Genomic DNA, 18,652 nt, shown 5'->3' with positions numbered 1-18,652 from the left:
TTATCCATTATCCTCATTAGTTTCATCGCGGAAGGGCATCGTTCAAGGAGAGGTGTAGCCTTTGTTTTGTTTTTCCATGTGCCATTTCGACACGCTCAGGGTAACAAGACCAGTGGTTGGTTGAGCAGAAATACACAGTCATGGCACTATGGAAAAGGCGTGATCATCTTATTCCAAAATGTCTACATAGTAAATATTCCACAAGCAAGATGATCTTGATTAATTTTCGATATTCGATGAGCTCTTAAAAAGAAAAAAAATGGGCGTTCAAATAAAGAAATATATGCTTAGTCACCCGATAGTCATGGAGATTCTTATTGGCTAAGGAAAGCCTCGCTCTATGGAAACGAACTTAGTCTACATCAAACTATCATTGTTTGTTAGTAACTAAGATGCTTCTCAATTTTGGGGCACAGCTGACCACCAGAAATGACAAATCTCTGTGCTTCATATCGGCGATCGAACCCATAACTAGCTTAATTGGCAAACTCAACTATGTTAAAGCTACACGATATCTTCAAACCTCTCTACTATGTACAGAGTGAACATTGCGGCAATGTAGCTCCGAATGCAGATCTTTTTTACTCACAGGCAGCATGGATGTCTCTAATAAATAGTATATAGCAAATAAACCCCAAGCAAAATGAAACATTTCATGTCCTTGTTTACAACTCGCGGTTCTATCCTACGAAAGAAGTGATACCTCAATAATTCGGTTTCCGCTACCCATCATGCTCTTCAGCAAAGTGCTTGTCCCTCTTACGCTGTGCTTGGCTCCTCTGGCCCTTGCACTCAGCAATGAAGCAAATACTATAATCGACCATACCGCCGCTATCGCCCAGAAATATGAGGCTGTCGCGTCTTCGTTTGACGCCTGGGGTGGTGGGATCATTACCGTTATTCCACCACTATTGTCCCTCCAGAATTTGCATAACGCCCAGGTAGCTGCCATTCACGGTGCCCAAAGCTGTGGTAGCTTCACTCCAGAAGACAGTGACCAGATTATGGAATCGATCAAGCGCGTTTGCACTTCTGTGCGAAAGGCCCAGACATCCGTTACCAAGAAGGTATATACCTTGTCTCATTTCACTATAGGCTTCTCCCGGTAACTAATAATTGCAGTCACCTGAGGTGTGCGCAACCGGGTTTGGATTCATCGGTCAGGCCTTTGTCGAGGTTATGAAGTCAGATATGACCAAGTTTTTGGATATCATCGGCCCCAAAATGTCTCCAGACCATGCACCCAGATTTACCGAACTTCATCAACAAAAGGAGTCCTTAACCCAGGAAATCATCGATAGCTTTAAGTCCTAAGCCTAATCTGGAAGTGTGTTGTGAATTAGGAGGGTACTTGGACATGGTCTTTTTATGAGGAGCTGGTTTTGTGCCTTTAGTCAAGAGTAAAACGAACCATTATCACTCATCTCTTCTGGTCCCCAAATTATTCTACCAAGCAATTAATCAAATAATGGACGTATATCTGCGATTACGAATTTATTTTAATAAATATCAAAGGGCGGGGCATAATCCATACTCACTGCTAACCATGTATCTCCCTGTAAAGCAAAATAAGACAAAACTATCTCCAGGGAATTGGCTAAACCCGTTCATGTTATATTATCGCTCCATACGGACTAGTCACAGCGACTAATGCTGAGTGATGATCAACTAGATAATTATTATCAAGTGTGGCGTTTCCCAAAAATGAGAAAACCCCTGAGCCGTCTTGGTTCAGCTACTACGTAGGATATAAATGTCAATATCAATAGTACACGGGGAATACTAAAAGAAGATTGACCAAGGGGGCGCCACAGCGAAATATCAAGGAACAAATATTTAGGTCTAAAACTCAGCCATAAGGCACAGTATCTCCCCTACATACACAACAAGGCAATGATATTTCCCTTACCTCTTTTCTTCTCAAGCTCAGAGATCAAGTGTCGTCCAAAATGGCCATGGAGAAGCATAGAATACGAAACCCTACTAGCAAACGCATTACAAGAGTATATACCTGGGCATACGAAATCCAGTGGTATTGCGAGTACTTTCATCTCTTCCATTTTCTTTGGCTGATAGTTGCCCTGATTCCCATTGCCGTCTTCGCCTGGCATGTTCCCTTAACATTAAATACCGGGGTGATGTCCCTATTGTCGCTCTGGTTGGCAGGCGTGAGCATAACCGCTGGTGAGTACACCATACATAGGTCATTATTTGAACGTATGCATGTTAAATATTTCTAAGGGTATCACCGGCTCTGGTCCCATAAGTCTTACCAGGCCTGCACGCCGTTACAATATTTCTATGCGATCTGGGGAGCCAGTTCATGCCAATGGTCAATCCTATGGTGGGTGCGGCATCATCGCTCCCACCATCAGTACCTAGATACCGACAAGGATCCATATAACGCCCCGAGAGGACTCCTCTATTCCCACATAGGTTGGCTTATTGGGTTAAACCCTGAAGCATGGGGCGAAGTCAACATGTCGGATATAGAGAGCAACCCAGTAGTTAGATGGCAAAAGAAGTACTACGTGCTTATAGCCGCTCTAGGCGCATTCTTTTTGCCAGTTACCATCGCTCATTTCGGGTGGAATGATGGGTTAGGAGGGTTTGTATACTGTACTCTTGTCCGAACTGCCGTCATAACTCAGAGTACATTCTTGGTTAATTCCATATCTCATGCTCCGTGGGCTGGTACACAACCATATTCCGATGCTTCAACGGCCACGAACGTCCCCATTGTTGGATTTATTGCTGCAGGAGAGGGTAACCACAATTTCCACCATGCCTTTCCTCGAGACTATCGAGCTGGGGTGCACTGGCACGAACTTGATGTCACCCAATGGTTCATCTGGGTTTGTGCAAAACTTGGGCTTGCATGGGGCCTACATACTACAAACCCAATTGAGATTAAGAAAGCGATCCTCCGCCAGAAAGATCGAGCCCAAGGGGTGGTTCAGGAGCTGCCAGTGATGGGCTGGGGCAACTATCTCAAAGAAGTGAGCCGCGGCCGGCGCCTGATCTGTATAGATGGTATTATTCATGATATCACAAATTTCATAAAGAACCACCCAGGTGGTGAGAAGATCCTTCAGGATGTTATTGGGACAGATGCTACGAACGCATTTTATGACGGTCATCCTCATTCTTCGCATGCCGAAGCTACCTTGGCGGAGATGGGCATTGCTATCGTCAGACGTTAACAAAGGCCCCATGTATAGATAAAATATAATATCTGTGATATTCTCGTCACAGTTGGTGGAGTTGCTGGGAACGGAAACTGATGTTTGAGTAAAAGCAACATTATCTGAAATATATGGCTGGCTAAGGGTATCATGTTGAATATGTGTATCGTTTCAGGACTGAAGTACTCCGTACTGCGTAAGGCTTTGCACCTCATGCAACCTGCCTCCGGGCTAGGCTATACGTGATATATACGGTAAAGTTTTGTACTATGTAGGGCCCGCATTCCAAAGGCTTATCAAAGGGCGCTTAATAGGACGCCGAGACCTCCCTACCTTGAAGAGGTATCTGAAGGGCTTTGTGCTTTAATTCTGCTATAATTGATGACTTCCTTAAAGGATAATATATAAGAATATTTGTCAAATCAGACATGTTAGTGCTTCATAATTAATAATGATCTAAATGAAAGTACTAAACTCTTCGAAAACAACCTCCTTGGCTGCTGTCTCACGGCCACTTACTATCATCGGTCTCTGGCTCCTTTTGATCGGTTAGCTTCATGCAGCCCCAACGCAAACATAATACCGAAGCCATAGACTATAGCAGTCATCTCCAACTTTAGGATTCCATTTGTTGAAATTTTTAGTCGAAATACTATATTTCCGAACAATATTCTCACAGGTATCCCCTTGCACGACTTTATGCCACTTCTTGCATTTACATATAGCGCCAGGTTGTGTGGGTGAGGGAAGTCCCGGGCTAGTACACCCAGTAGGACTTGGTTTAGATGTTGTCTGCTTTGCCGTGGGGGTCCCGGGGACACCTATCCGACATTGGTTAGCACAAGAGTGTTGTGTATTGATTTTGGAGTCTCTACCAATGCAGTAATAATAGTTCAACCAGAGGCCAGAGCAGTCCTCCCCAACAGCTGGATTCCACTTGATGAATTCTTCCAGAGTAAAGGTATCATATTGGTTGGCGAGGCTTGTGCAGGTATCACCGGATACCACTTTATGCCACCTTTGACAGTTACTGACAATATCAGCTTGAGTTGGCCCAGGCGCTGCAGCACCGGTAGAGATTGCAGTAGAATTTGGCTTAGCCGTACTCAGCATGGTCGCAATTGTGTTTGATATGGTGCTGTTTGAGATACCTGTAGGGGACGCATTGGGAATTCCGGGAATGCCAATACAGTAATAATAGCCAGCCCAAAGCCCGGTACAGTCCTTCTCAAGTGCAGGATTCCACTCTATGAGTTGGGCCAACGTGATGGGCTTATGTCGAGATATTATCTTCCCACAAGTATCACCACTAACGGCATGGTAGAATTGTGTGCAATTACCCACTAGGCCATCCTGTGTTGGGGATGGCAATGGAGGCCCGGTAGCAGTAGGTGACGGGATTGATGTTTCCGAGCTCGTCGAAGCCTCTGATGTAGAACTTGAAGTAATTGATTCCATCGGCGCTTCCACGCAAACTGAGAGGCCAACTTGAAGTCCGCTACAGTCTTTTTTCACGCCAGGATTCTACCACTCTATTAGCCACTACCTCGAATCATTCGAAACATTCTGATGAGTCGACTATTAACCGACATACCCATGCAACAAAGATTTCATGGCTTAGGTCCCATTGCTTTTCGATATTTTCGCATGTATAGGAATCGTCGACGAGGTCGAGATACCAAGTACAGTCTGGGTTTGTGCCCGCATATTTCGGACCATTCGGTTTTGTGCCATGGATATCTGCAGTTACGACACTGGTAAAAAGGGCCACGATAAAACTTGAACTCTTCATCGTGATCCTTGGGAAATCTATGATCATCGAAAAATGTCGAATGCCTTGTCTTATAAAACCCGGCTTCTTTATAGGCTGTGGTCGCTAACCACCACATTCTCATAATCGCGCGACCTCCCACTTATTTCCGCATTCAGGCTTTGTCGAAACAGTTGGTATTATGTTCGTTTGCACCGCATTCTCGCCAAATTGGAAATTATGTGTAGCCAACTCAGCAAGCTTTTGTTAACTCGACCGTGTCATATGTAGCCGCAACGATATGAGCAACCACATAAGCAACAAAAGAAAGTTTCCTCGTCAATCTTCCCATAAAGAAGACAATTCTTTATTATCGTGGGAATGTCGTTTTTGAAATATTCTTATAGCTCATTATCATCATTGGTATGGATATTTGATTCTGAGAAAAAGCATCCTTTTGGGCCCATCGTCCAACAGCGCAGCTAAAATCATGCAGATTCGACATTCCGCAGCATGGTATTAAACAGTGTTTCTTGGGAAGATGCTGGTTCAAGCTGCATCCTGTATATTGTTGCTTCTTTGTCCAACTCTTGAAGATGTACTTTTTTATGTCCTATCACGTGACTAAAAGCTCCAAGCTTCAAAAAAGTCTTGGCACAAGTTTCTATTTTCTATCAAAAGTCGAAGTTGATAAACGCGAAGAAGATCTGGAAGAAGAGCAAAGGATCTCTAGAGCTCTGCCAGACGACGACACGTTGCTTCTTCTTCTGTTTCATGGCCGGTAGAGTGGGCTGGAGTGCCGCTATATACCCTTTACCCAAGTCGCGATATTTTATCAGCACACTCCTCACGGTCCGGTACTTTGCGATCGCGTGCTAACACATCATGGATGACCTCTACGACGAGTAAGTTTCTCGTTCCTGCTGCAGAAATGAATAGATGATGGATCTTTGGTTGCGTGCAGAATATATAGCGGACTGCTGGTATTAATTATATTTCTAGGTTCGGTAATTATATTGGAGGAGAAGAGTCCGAGGAAGAATCACAGCATGACGGCGTCGAGGCACAGCAGTTCGATTATGACCTTGAGTCAGAGGTGGAGGCACCGGCTGCCCATGGCCAGGAGCTAATGGAAATAGATGGTAGGAAAATTCACCTACAGGCATTGGGCTATATAACTAACTCGCCGTCTTTATAGACCAAGGTCCGTCCAATGCGGTAATTCTTCACGAAGATAAACAGTACTATCCAACAGCACAACAAGTTTACGGGAAAGATGTGGAAACAAAAGTGCAGGAGGAGGATACACAGCCGCTGTCGCAACCAATTATAGCGCCAATTCAGCAGAAGAAGTTCGCTGTTCAGGAAGCTGACCTGCCTCCCGTCTTTTATTCTCGAGAATTCATGTCAGACCTGTTAAACTACCCCCATCAAATTCGAAACATTGCGCTTGCGGGCCATTTACATCATGGCAAGACTGCTTTTATGGATACTTTGGTTATGGAAACACATGATATATCGGAGAAACTTGACAAACGAATTGGTAAAGCAAAGGATGAACAGCTCCGATATACAGATATGCACTTTTTGGAGAGGGAGCGTGGGCTATCAATTAAATCTGCGCCAATGAGCCTTGTTTTGCAGGACACGAAAGGAAAATCCCATCTTTTCAATATAATAGATACCCCGGGACATGTCAACTTTGTTGATGAAGTTGCTGCGTCACTGAGATTGGTGGACGGAGTAGTTCTCGTGGTAGACGTTGTCGAGGGTGTTCAGATCAATACTGAACAAATTATCAAGCACGCCATATTAGAAGATCTCCCTCTCGTTCTAATCGTTAACAAGGTGGATCGACTCATACTAGAGCTAAAACTACCGCCAATGGATGCCTACTTCAAATTAAAACATGTGGTGGAAGAAGTCAATACCGCCATCGAGAAAACAATACCCGGGCAAGGTGAAAAGAGAAGACTGAGCCCCGAAAAGGGCAATGTTGCCTTTGCGTGTTCCTCTATGAACTGGTGTTTTACTCTTCAATCATTCGCAAAGATGTATGCGGACACATACGCTAAAGTTGACCTTTCAGAATTTGCTGTAAGGCTATGGGGTGACATCTTCTTTAACCCCCGAAGCCGGAAATTTACACGCAAGGGCATGGAAGAACAATCCAAACGATCCTTCGTTCATTTTATCCTTGAACCCATCTATAAGCTCTACTCGCACACCATTAGTGAGAGCCCCGAGGACTTGAAAGAGACTTTAGCAGCTCTTGGGATTCATTTGAAGCCTTCCCAACTGAAATCAGACGCAAAGGTACTTCTTAAGCTAGTTTGTGCACAGTTCTTTGGCCCCGTTACTGGGTTCGTTGATATGGTTGTTCAGCACATCCCTTCCCCAGTTGAAGGGGCTAGCAAAAAATTGGACAAGTACTACACGGGGCCGCGGGATACGAAAGTTGCTGCCGCTATGGAAGCTTGTGATCAAGATGGCCCATTAGTTGTGCACGTCACTAAATTATATGGGACGCCGGACGCTGCCGGATTCAATGCCTTTGGACGTATCATGAGTGGAACCGCAAGGGCGGGCCAGCAAGTCAGAGTTCTAGGAGAAGGATATACCATTGATGACAATGAAGATATGGTTGTAGCAACTATTACAGATACGTTTATTGCCGAATCTCGCTATAACATTCCTACGAGTGGCGTTCCGGCTGGCAATTGGGTACTACTCAGCGGAGTAGATAACTCCATTATTAAAACAGCAACCATTGTCCCTTTGACCTTCAAAGACGATGAGGAAGCATACATCTTTAAACCCATCAAGCACATGACAGAATCTGTTTTCAAGGTTGCGGTCGAGCCCATCAATCCATCCGAGCTACCTAAAATGCTTGAGGGGCTTCGAAAGGTCAATAAGAGTTACCCCTTGATATCGACGAGAGTTGAGGAATCAGGCGAACACATTGTACTTGGGACGGGTGAGCTCTATATGGATTGTGTTTTACACGACCTTCGCCGATTATACGCCGAAATGGAGCTCAAAGTATCAGACCCTGTCACGAGATTCTGTGAAACGGTTGTTGAGACCTCTGCGATTATGTGCTACTCTATCACCGCCAACACAAAAAATAAAATCACTATGATTGCTGAGCCTCTTGACGATGGTATTAGTGAAGATATTGAAAGTGGTCGCGTCAACATTCATGATCCAATCCGAAAAGTCGGTCAGTTCTTCGAAGAAAAGTACGACTGGGATAAGCTAGCTTCGAGAAGTATATGGGCATTCGGTCCGGATGATATGGGCCCAAATATTCTCCAAGATGACACGTTACCTTCTAAGGTGGACAAGAAGCTGCTTGGATCCGTACGAGACTTCATCCGCCAGGCCTTCAGCTGGGGCACAAGAGAAGGCCCGCTATGCGAAGAACGTAAGTCCTCCCGCAAATTCAGCCATATATCAACAGCTGTTTATCGATCACTGCTAACGAATCTTCAATTTTATAGCTATCCGAAACACCAAATTCCGTCTTACGGATATCTCTCTAGCAGATCAAGCATTTTCTCGAGGTGGTGGGCAAATCATCCCCGCCACTCGTCGTGTCATCTATTCATCGTTCCTGATGGCCTCCCCCCGATTGATGGAGCCTATTTACACATGTTCCATGACAGGACCCCCAGATTCGGTTGCCGCCATTTACACCGTTCTTTCACGACGACGTGGACACGTCTTATCCGACGGTCCTATCGCCGGAACTCCGTTATACTCCGTGCGTGGCCTGATTCCGGTCATCGACTCCTTTGGTTTTGAGACCGATCTCCGAATACATACACAAGGTCAGGCCACCGTCAGCCTAGTATTTGACAAATGGAGTGTTGTACCGGGCGATCCACTGGACAAAAACATAAAACTCCGACCGCTAGAGATGGCAAGCGCCATGGCAACCGCGAGAGATTTTGTGCTCAAAACTCGCCGAAGAAAAGGCCTTGCGGAGGATATCACGGTTAGCAAGTTTTTGGAACCGGAGCTTTGGAAGGGCTTGAAGGAGAGCGGTCTTCTCGGTGAAACATGATTGAAATCTTCATAGAATTTCCATAAAAGGGGGAGGATCGGTTATTTTTTCATGAATGTACAGACTACTATTAATGATGGAGTTAATAAAACAGCCGATCCTTGGGCCTCTCCTTGCTTGCTAGAATCATTTCCCTTAAGCGTCGTACAATGTTAGCGCTCTTAGTACATCAGTTTAGCTATATGAGCTGCACCTGCTGAGCTTCCCCTCTAATAAATAAAGGAACAAAGGAAAGATCCTTTCTCTTTATATATGATGATTACGGACATACGATCAAGAGAAACATTTCATCAAACTTAGGTGACAATCAATTGAAGCATCATTAGTTTGTGAGTTCCTTTGATTATAAAATAACGAGTTGTGCGGATGAAAGATTGAATCGCTGGAGATGCGGAGACGACTTCACTGCAAAACTACTCCCTTTTAGAAGGCCTTGAAGCGGAGATAACAGTATTAAGATGGGAAATAGGTCTAGTCGTAAGTGGGCAACCCCTTATATACTAATCTATCAACTAATTGCTTTAGAAATGCGGGTGGACGTATGGCTATTCACCGGCTCGCGTACAGAGCCCGGCAGAAATGATCATAATAATCCCTATATATGTTGTATCATGGCAACCAAGGTTCGGGCAAGTCCCGATCAAGGAGGGTGAATGCATTCAGGTATCCGATGAACCTTGTGTTGCGTCGAAGTGTGTGGTCGCATTTGTTGTGCCATGAAAATAAGTATCAAAAACCTGCCATTCGGCCAAAAGGGGGAGCCCACGCTGATTGGCAGCAGATAGACTGGCTGTGTTTGACAATAAGATATGGGAGAAAGATGGAGAAAAGGAGGAGGAAGGAAAAGACTATGATGAAATAGTGGAGGGAGATGCTATAAAGCATTTTATTAATGAACACGCGTCTTAGGCCTGCTAGCATTCATTCAAAGTTACTCGTTAAAAGAAGGTTATTCTCCGGGTTAAACTCAGGAGCAAAGTCTGGAATGCCACTTAGGCTGGGTATATCATAGACGGCTCGATGTTGCAGGGATTGACTATTTTCCATGCCTTAAAGCACTGAAAAATGACCATGCAATTCACTGTCCTACAGCACCATACCAGCAGAGACCGAGAATTGCACCCATAACAATCGCAAGTGGCGGTGGAACTCCAAACCATGCACTCTCAACATAAGTCACAGCGGCTATAACAACCCACCAAGGCTCCTTGCCCAAGCTCTGCCCACTGGTGGTTAGAGGGGTAAGATATCCAATTTCCCATAAGCGGTAGACCGCAGTAAACACCAAGCCAACAGCAGTTGCATTAACACCTCGAAGGAAGTCTGTAACCCATTTCTTCTTGCGGAGAGCAGTCCAAAAACTCTGCACCGCAACTGCTAATGTAAGCCCTGGAAAGAATATCCCAAACCCACCGAGAATAGCGCCAAATATGGTTGGGAACGGCGATTTTTGCAGCGCTAATGCGCCGAGAAAGACGGCAAAGTTGAAGTTTGGACCAGGAAATGCCTGGATAACAGCAAGTCCGAGGAGAAAATCTCGGCCTGAGACCCAGCCAGGGTCTACAACATATGACCGAAGAAGTGGAATGACAACAGGGCCACCACCAAAAATCACAGTTCCAGCAAGGTACATATTGGCAAAAAGGTTAAGAGCTAGGGGTGGCGTGCGAAGGGCACCTCTGGCTACAAGAATGGATATGAACGACGCTACAAAGGTAGTTAGCATGCAGTTATCGCCAATATATATAACTAGATAAACTTACCAAAGAACAGAATGACGATCATAATTCCAAATCTGATCCGAATAACATGGTTATGTGAATTATCAGTTCCACCTGATTGGTTCAAGCTGGAGACTAGATCCGTCTGATCACTGGGTATACTGTTGCCGGGAGCGTTCGTTCTTCGAGACCTTATTATAGTACCATCCTCTCGTCCATTTGTGTTACCATTATCTTGCCAGCCTTCTACTTGTACACTCTGTGGCGCTTCCTCTGCTGCTTCGGGGTGGGTATTCCTTCGTCTTCTGCTCAACCGAAAGCTTCGAATCTTCTGGTTAAGCCATCCATCCCAGATAACAGTAGTTATTCCACCAAGGGTCATAAGCAATGGGAAATACCACAATGCATTGTAGCAAAGGCCAGCACAGGCACCAAGGGTCACCAGAATGCGGGTTAACTTGTCATTGATAGCTTTCTCCGCTAACTGAACTGCTGCTAGAGCAATTATTCCCACAGTTGATGAGTTTAGTCCAGAAAGAAGAGGGTAAACAGGTGCGGGGAGAGTTTCGCTAATTTGTTGGACGCCTAGGGATAGGGCGTACATGCCGATTGCTCCGGGAAGGCTAGAGATGGTAAGCGAATTTACTAACTATACAAGGGAAAGTCAGAGGTGTAAAGAGGCTACTAATTACCACCATATCAAGAATACAACGAGTGCTGGAACAAAACCAGCATGGAGCAATGCAATACAGAAGAGCAACTTCGTGCTACCTGGGCCTGGAAGGCCCTGGCAGATGGCGAAAAGCTCCTGGTACTACAGATACACATTAGTTGTTTAGTCAAAGATAGGTAAAAGTTGCTGAAAGGTTAAAACTCGAAGCTCACAGTTTGTTCGTCGATCCATTTCTCGCTCACCCCTTTACCCTCGACGAACCTGCCATGGAGTATGCGAAAATGCACTGGCGGTCCTCCAAACGAGGTAAATCCAAGGTCCCAAGTGGACAGGAAAACGTCAAGTAGCCTACTGGGAAGAGCGTTTCGATTGTTTTCCCGCCGTGAAGCAACATGGCTATGCCACTTCTGCTTCAACAGCTTAAGAGACGATATATATTTTGACAAAGGGGCGGGAAGCAGCATAGTTCTTTCGTAACTTATAAAACGGCTGCACTCTCCATATACGCAGTTGAGTTTCTCAGGTGGTTGGCATCTTTAAATACACATCGAGTAGCCAAGCAGGGACGCTCCTTTACCTTGGTTTCGTATTTAAGGGTGTAAGAGGAGCCATTAAAAAGGTTGTGCGCGGCCATGCTTTACAATTCTAGAAAAAGCTAAACCTAAAATGGATATATCACGCGGCTGGCGCTTGGCATTGCGCTTGGCCGGCCAGTGCAGCCAATGATAATCTCATAAAATTTGAAATAAGGCTCAGGTAAGTGCGTTTAATTATTATATAATAACCTTATTTTAGTTTATACAACCTTATTTCTATCTGGTTTTCTTCTCTTGTTGAGTATGAATACGTATTAAAATGTTATTATTTTATGGCTCAGAGTCTAGCACTAACCCACCAGGTATACAATATGGGGTCAGGTACATTTATTGGGGTGGGTAGTGGAACAGGTGTAGTTTGGGGCACTATTCCGAAAAAGGCCCGGATGAAGCTCGTGGATTAAATTGTTCATATCGAAAAGTTGAATATAATGTAAATGATAGGTACTTTAATTTGGCTTGGGCATGTTTTGATCTTCAATTTTGTGTTTAAAAATTAGTTGCATTGTCACAGTAGAATGAAGGTAGATAAAAAAAACTGACCAGCCATGAGTCGGCGAGGTATCGCAAGATCGAATCCAACAATGAAGATCCGTATTGCAACATTGCTGTTGTTGATTTTGGCATGGAACACAGCCAAACCTTGGCTTTTCGGGAGCAGCTGGCCTTGCTTGGACCATAGCGCAGCAAAGGGCAAAAATAATGAAAAGTCTCATTATGTTTTGATATATGCTCAATTGAATGTAGAGTGCACACTATACTCAGTGTTAGTATTGAACACTAACTTGAGATTGTATCTGGTTTATAAACTCATCAAAGCTGGATATCTTACAGCTTGTTCAGGGTGATTACATCAAAGATAAAGTCCTCTCTCCGTAAGTGGTAAATGGCGAGTGGTAAAACATCGCGGTTTTATCCCCCCTTTATACTTATCAGTTTGGGAGCCCGACACCCAACAATCGAGGCGTTTGGTAATTGCGGCATTCTGAAAGATAGGTGTACAACACGTTGCATTAACAGATGGCGGTCAACGCGAACAAATAAGTTATACACTTTGCTGACAGTTTGGGTAGCAATTGTAGGTATCACTTCTAAACGTTGCATTGGAAGCCATTGAAGACCATAGGCTTCGAATGAAGGTATCTTAGTGTATGAGTTTATCTCCGCTATACTAACATGAGGTGCGTGGGAGATACGGCTTTTTCTAGCGGGAACCAATGTCACACTGCGTTTTTTATAGTCTGAGACATTGCGATCGATATGTGGTTCTGCGGGAAATGACAGCGTTATACAGTGTTGGAGCCTTAAGACTGTTCCTCGGCATCTATAATCTGACACTTGACCTGATGATTAGGAAAATAGCACTTTGAATATTTGATTTGATCATGCAGAATGTCATTAGGTGAGGGTTAAAAGCACACCACCTCCAGCTACGTATAGACCTGATGAACTATGTAACAGAGAAAATATCAAACAATATGACGAGACGGTTATGTGCCGCGAAGTGACACAAAAGGCCAACATTAAGGTATCACAGCTGCTTTGAAACCGCAACAATTTGAAAAAAATATAACAAACAACATCAACGTGTCTCACAAACCTGCAATATCCCATCCCCGGGCAATATTGACGCAAGTAGCCCGACAACAAGTTAGACTTAGTCTCAAAACGCCTCATCCGAGGCTGTGCCAGGGCATCCGCATGTTTTGCAGGAGTTCACCTTGTACGTTGGAATGTTTCTATCCGCAGCATTGAACTATTTCCGAGGCTCGGAGAATAACGCAGGCATAGGAGGGTGAACTGTTTCATACCCTAGGATATCTTAAAGTAAATGCAACAGGTATAATTACAGGCAATAAGACAATGCTTCAAATAGATTGAACGTGTGCCCATGCCAGCTGTGTGTAGACGGAATAATGGGTTCTCATAGTCAATACATAGTACTGTGAGGTGGCGTTGATACCGTGCGCCAACAAGTTTAACCGCTAGTTATCAAGAAAAAGCAATGTATCATGATTGACGACACCCATATGAGATGAAATATGAAGGTATACTCGAAACGACGTGCTTATTCTATAAACCCAGCATGGCATGACAATGAGAAGAGATGCATCGTACTCCTTTTCAACAGGCTGAGGCTCGCTCACTACAAGATCTTGCTACTCCATACAAGTTATACATGCGCCGTCTATATCAGTTGGGAACAAGGCCACCTTTAAATCCATTAATATACCAAAACCCTTTATCTTATGTGATCTAAATAACTTATTTAAGCCATATTCCATACCAAGTGTGCTGATGCAAGGTATAGACCAAGGTTAAGTTAATTCTGTAATCACAAAAATCTAAAACCCCCAGGGTAGAAGGGAGAAAAAAGTTCCAAAATAAGGTACCTGCTTAAGTACGGTAGATGCAGATGTAGGGCATGGGCTGTAGGGAAACGGATTCGGGCGATGCATAAAGTGTGTGTAGGGGTTCTGTTAGGCAAGGTTGAAAGTTCGTCAATGTCAACCATATCTCTCTCTCTGGGGTTTGCAGGTTGCAGGTTGCAGGAAGGATTCTAGTCCAGACGCTTTCTGAGTTCTGGCACTGTGATACCGTGCAGGGGCAGCCAGTAGGACGAACTTGGCCTCATCGTGATCCTCCATCATCTTTCAATCCAACCTGTATGGCACTCCATATGTACTCACTCAGCTTGTTGCGGGGCAAGGGTTCTGGATCCGAAAATTCGATCTGTTTCCGTTTGTCCGTTTGTCCTATTTCCCGCAGCGGTCCAGTGTCGTGTGATTCGATCAGCTCCCGAAGATTTGGGGCCCCAGCATAAGCTGTGGGTAAGTAAAAAACCTTGGAAGGTACATGGTACGCCGGGGTTTCTTCAAGAGCCGAACCGGAAGACCAAAAAGATAAAAACTGGCGGTTCTTTTTTGGCTTCCATGGGTCATCCTCGAGTGATATGATAATTCTCTTTTCCTTTTTGTTCTCCTTCTCTTTGTTCTTTCCGCTGTATATTTGTGTACACGACAAGAGAGATATCGAGTGCCATAACAAGAGGGGCTGGGTCGATCTATTGATGGGAATTATGTAGGTGCACAGTATATATATTGGGCAAAGGGTAAAAAAATAGCAAAACAGCTTGTAGTGAGGCGCTGGTAATGTGTAGAAAAAATATTGGAGGTATCCTGCCTTAATAGCGTGTTTGCATCCCGTCTTTTTAGTTCCCCAGACTATTTCTATATTGCACTGCACGGACTCTTTTTTTCCGTTTTGCGCTTATTATAGCAGCGGACGGAGAGCTCAAGAAACTTAGTAGTGGTCTGACTGCGTAATAGTCCGAGCAACGGCTGCATGGCCGGCAGTGAGACCACAGTCGACGGGCAGGCAGACGCCCGTGATAGCAGAGGCCTCGGCGCTGCTTAGGAAGGCCACTGCGTTTGCTACGTCGTGTGGTTCGACGAGGCGTTGAAGCGGGTACCACTGAGCCACATCCTTAAAGACGTCTGGGTTTTTGCTTGCCCTGCTCTCCCAGGGTGCGGTGCGTACCGTGCCGGGCGCCACGGCATTAGCTCTTATGCCAAACTTGCCATATTCCACGGCGATAGACTTGGTGAGGTGGATGAGCCCGGCCTTTGCAGCACTGTAGGCAGGGTTCCCGTAGACGGACAGGCCGTTGACCGAAGCAACGTTTATTATCGATCCCCCGGCCCGTCTGAGCGAGTGCTGGAAGGCGTTGAAGCACAAGAAGGCTCCGTCGAGGTTGAGTGAAGTCTCTCTTCTCCATTCTTCGGGCGTCATGTCGTGCAGGCTAAACGCCCGTGTGCCGCCCGCGTTGTTGACCAGCGTCCGCACGACAAGACCACTCCCTTCATTCCCCCGTACTACTGCTGCTTTCTCTTCTTCCTTTTCTTCATCATCGTCGTGTTCTCCCTTTGCTTCTTCCTGCGGGAGAACCCGGCGAGCAAGCTCTGCTACTTGTTTGCTATCTGTGATGTCGCACGTCTGGCCGCTGAACTTGCCCCGGCCAAGCACATCTAGTGCTGCGGTAAGACTCCTCTCGTCGATGTCAACCAGTATCACTCGGTCGTGGGTCTCACTCAGTTTTACCGCAATTGCTTGTCCGATGTCGCCGGCGCCGCCCGTCACGATTGCAACTGATGAAGTCATATTGGGGCGATTTCTTGTAACAACCTCTGTATCCGTCGTGAAAGTAACTCTCGCTCAAACCCTCCGGGGGGGGGGGAAATCCAGGATCCTGTTCGTGGCGCACCAAAAAGGAGTCATAGGCCGGGAGAGAAGACCGACTTTTCTCGCACTCTCGCACTCTCTCTGCCTCCTCCTTTTTTTCATGTTCGTCTTTGATGAAGTCGAAATTCTCCATTTTGCATCGAGGGGCTGATATAGCTGACTAAGCGGGATCAAGAAGAACGGAAGAAGAGGAGGAAGAGGAAGAAGAGGAAGAAGAGGAAGAAGAAGAAGAAGAAGAAGAGGAAGAAGAAGAAGAAGAAGAGTGTTCATGTCGGGAGAAGAGGCCTCGACGACGGCCGTGTCTTGGAGGCTTCAGTCTACGCACCATCGCATCTTATATATCTTCTGTCCGCTACGCAAACGGGCATCAGTCCAACTGCCTACCTGGTCCAGCGAAGATCTCAAGGCTCCCGTTGCGCCACGGGTGCGGAGTCGAGGCGCCAGTCTATACGTATAATATTATCTATCTTTCAATATATATATACTATTTGCATGTTATTTATATGGTTACGGAAGATAAGACTATGGAATATTCCAGAGTGACTGCTCAGGATTGCGAACCAGACTGACAGAAGCGAAAGAAGAGCATCAGGTACACACATCTACCGCCCCTGGACATGTGTATGTACATACTCCGTACTACATAGTGTGATTCCGACGGTGGGACCTGCAGGGCCACCAAGGTCAAAGTCAACAAGATCGCCAGGTGGGTAAGACGACGACGGTGACAAGTCGACGGATGCCCATTCCTGGTCACTCGTCGGTTTCCCAGTGGCGGGAAGGCAGAAGCTGAGAAAAGTGGGAAAAAGAAAAGACGGGCAAAAAAAAAAAAAGCCCTTCCGGCATCGTCGTTTTGGCGACGCTCTAGCGTGGGGCTTGGGTGAATAATTCGGCTGCCTGTAAATAGGAGACGGTGGCTGTCAGGATGCGGTTGAGAGGTAAGTACATAAGACGTGTCATCGAGGTATCTGTACTCTGTACCCTCCTGTACTCCGTACTCCGGTACTCCCTTGGTACGGGACAGAGCCTTTGCCGTCATCTACACGTCTCGAGCATCTTCTGGATGACGCCCATGAGGGTGCCGTTCTCGAGGGCGGCAGCCACCCTCTCCTTGTCGGCCAGCTGCTTGTTGACCTCGTCTGCCGTGCTGTGCGAGCCCTGCTTGAGCCGGACGTCGACCCTGAACCGCGGCGGGAGGGACTGCTCCAGACGCACGCGCACTCCCAGGCCGATGACGGTGGCCAGGCTGCAGTGCGTGATCGTGGGCGTGAGCAGGACGGTGACCTTGCGCAGCGGGGAGGACGGGCTGTGAGGCAGCGCCGGGCTGATCGAGATGTCCTGCAGCGAGACCACCGCCAGCTCGCCTAGCGGGATGGGGTGTTCCGGGTCAGATATCGTCGCTATCAAGTCTGCCCACCATCAGCATACACACAAGTAGTCGTATAGTAGAGAATGATAAGACACACCAAAGATCTCCTGCTCGTCGATGGGCTCTTCCATGAGCTCGTCCCCATCCTCGCTGCCGGACGAGACGGACTCTGCGAACGGATCAGAGCTCGTCTGCGTCGTCTGGTGGAAGATGCTGTCGACCGTCTTGCTGCCCGCCGCCGCCGGCTGTCTGCTGGGCAGGTCGGCCGCGCTCAACAGCGTCGGATTCGAGTTCTGCATCTCCTCTTCTCTCTGTATCTTGTCTCGATCCTGTCTATCCTTGCAGCGCAAACTGGGCTATCCCTCCAAAACGAGTCTCGCTCGTCCCGCTGATGGCCGGCGTCTTCGTTGCTTTTTCCTTGCTTCTGGAACGAGTTAAAAATCCCTTGCAGACAAGACTGAGTGAGAGCGCGAGACAGAGAGTGAGGGAGCCTTAATATATCCTTCTGATATTAAATGCTGGTCGAGTAGTTCTGGGCGGTCCACAGGAGGGGATCCATCAGTCTATAGGAGAAGAAGAGGAGGAAGAAGACACCAGCTTGAGTATAGAAGAACCCACAAGTCGCCTCCCTCGGTTGCGCCAGAAACACAGAAAAACATCCCAGGTCTTCTTCTTCATCCCAGGTCTTTTATTTCTGCTCTTCTGCTCTTCGTCTGCTCGCCTGCTCGCCTGCTGCTGACCGGCTTCTCCTCCTCTGGCGGGCGCTGTCGCCTCCGTCTGCCCATCCATCCATCCATCCATCCATACAGCGGAACAACCGACCTTCTCACACAAACTACACATCTTCGTCTATATATTTGGCTGTATCTCTCTATATAACGACGTCTTCTCGGTTACGTCTTAGATCTCCGGCGCTCACAAGACTACAGCCATGCAGAGCACCATCATGCCCGGCCAGGGGGAGCGCCATGAAGGCCGCAAGAGTGAGTGCCTGTGACGGAAGAGACGGATGGAGAGAGACTGACTGTGTTAGATTACGTCTTC

The 18,652-nt window shown here is 46.4% G+C and overlaps 7 protein-coding genes across 7 annotated transcripts; 3 read left to right on the top strand and 4 right to left on the bottom strand.

The window, feature by feature from the left end:
- Positions 1-731: 731 nt before the first annotated feature.
- MCYG_07785 (uncharacterized protein) lies at positions 732-1,314 on the top strand (the record flags this gene model as incomplete). Its single annotated transcript, XM_002843956.1, has 2 exons — positions 732-1,067; positions 1,123-1,314. 2 exons carry the CDS (start codon positions 732-734, stop codon positions 1,312-1,314), a joined length of 528 nt encoding a protein of 175 aa, XP_002844002.1.
- A 635-nt stretch (positions 1,315-1,949) lies between these two features.
- MCYG_07784 (stearic acid desaturase) lies at positions 1,950-3,203 on the top strand (the record flags this gene model as incomplete). Its single annotated transcript, XM_002843955.1, has 2 exons — positions 1,950-2,184; positions 2,242-3,203. The coding sequence occupies 2 exons, from the start codon at positions 1,950-1,952 to the stop codon at positions 3,201-3,203; spliced, it is 1,197 nt and encodes a 398-aa protein (XP_002844001.1).
- Positions 3,204-3,740: 537 nt separating this feature from the next.
- MCYG_07783 (LysM domain-containing protein) lies at positions 3,741-4,977 on the bottom strand (the record flags this gene model as incomplete). The annotated part of the gene is made up of 3 exons (XM_002843954.1): positions 3,741-4,006; positions 4,061-4,709; positions 4,780-4,977. The coding sequence occupies 3 exons, from the start codon at positions 4,975-4,977 to the stop codon at positions 3,741-3,743; spliced, it is 1,113 nt and encodes a 370-aa protein (XP_002844000.1).
- An 843-nt stretch (positions 4,978-5,820) lies between these two features.
- Positions 5,821-9,007, top strand: MCYG_07782 (1 U5 small nuclear ribonucleoprotein component; the record flags this gene model as incomplete). The annotated part of the gene is made up of 4 exons (XM_002843953.1): positions 5,821-5,840; positions 5,938-6,077; positions 6,134-8,365; positions 8,442-9,007. The coding sequence occupies 4 exons, from the start codon at positions 5,821-5,823 to the stop codon at positions 9,005-9,007; spliced, it is 2,958 nt and encodes a 985-aa protein (XP_002843999.1).
- A 921-nt stretch (positions 9,008-9,928) lies between these two features.
- Positions 9,929-11,865, bottom strand: MCYG_07781 (chromate transporter; the record flags this gene model as incomplete). Its single annotated transcript, XM_002843952.1, has 4 exons — positions 9,929-10,043; positions 10,108-10,714; positions 10,771-11,377; positions 11,614-11,865. The coding sequence occupies 4 exons, from the start codon at positions 11,863-11,865 to the stop codon at positions 9,929-9,931; spliced, it is 1,581 nt and encodes a 526-aa protein (XP_002843998.1).
- A 3,435-nt stretch (positions 11,866-15,300) lies between these two features.
- MCYG_07780 (3-oxoacyl-[acyl-carrier-protein] reductase) lies at positions 15,301-16,158 on the bottom strand (the record flags this gene model as incomplete). The annotated part of the gene is made up of 1 exon (XM_002843951.1): positions 15,301-16,158. One exon carries the CDS (start codon positions 16,156-16,158, stop codon positions 15,301-15,303), a length of 858 nt encoding a protein of 285 aa, XP_002843997.1.
- Positions 16,159-17,274: 1,116 nt separating this feature from the next.
- MCYG_07779 (FAM96B) lies at positions 17,275-17,907 on the bottom strand (the record flags this gene model as incomplete). Its single annotated transcript, XM_002843950.1, has 2 exons — positions 17,275-17,648; positions 17,706-17,907. 2 exons carry the CDS (start codon positions 17,905-17,907, stop codon positions 17,275-17,277), a joined length of 576 nt encoding a protein of 191 aa, XP_002843996.1.
- Between the last annotated feature and the right edge of the window lie 745 nt (positions 17,908-18,652).

This window comes from Microsporum canis, genomic scaffold (genome assembly GCF_000151145.1).
Source record: "Microsporum canis CBS 113480 supercont1.7 genomic scaffold, whole genome shotgun sequence".
NCBI lineage: Eukaryota > Fungi > Ascomycota > Eurotiomycetes > Onygenales > Arthrodermataceae > Microsporum > Microsporum canis.
Note: the sequence above shows the minus strand (reverse complement) of the source record. Positions and strands in the feature narration are given on the sequence as shown.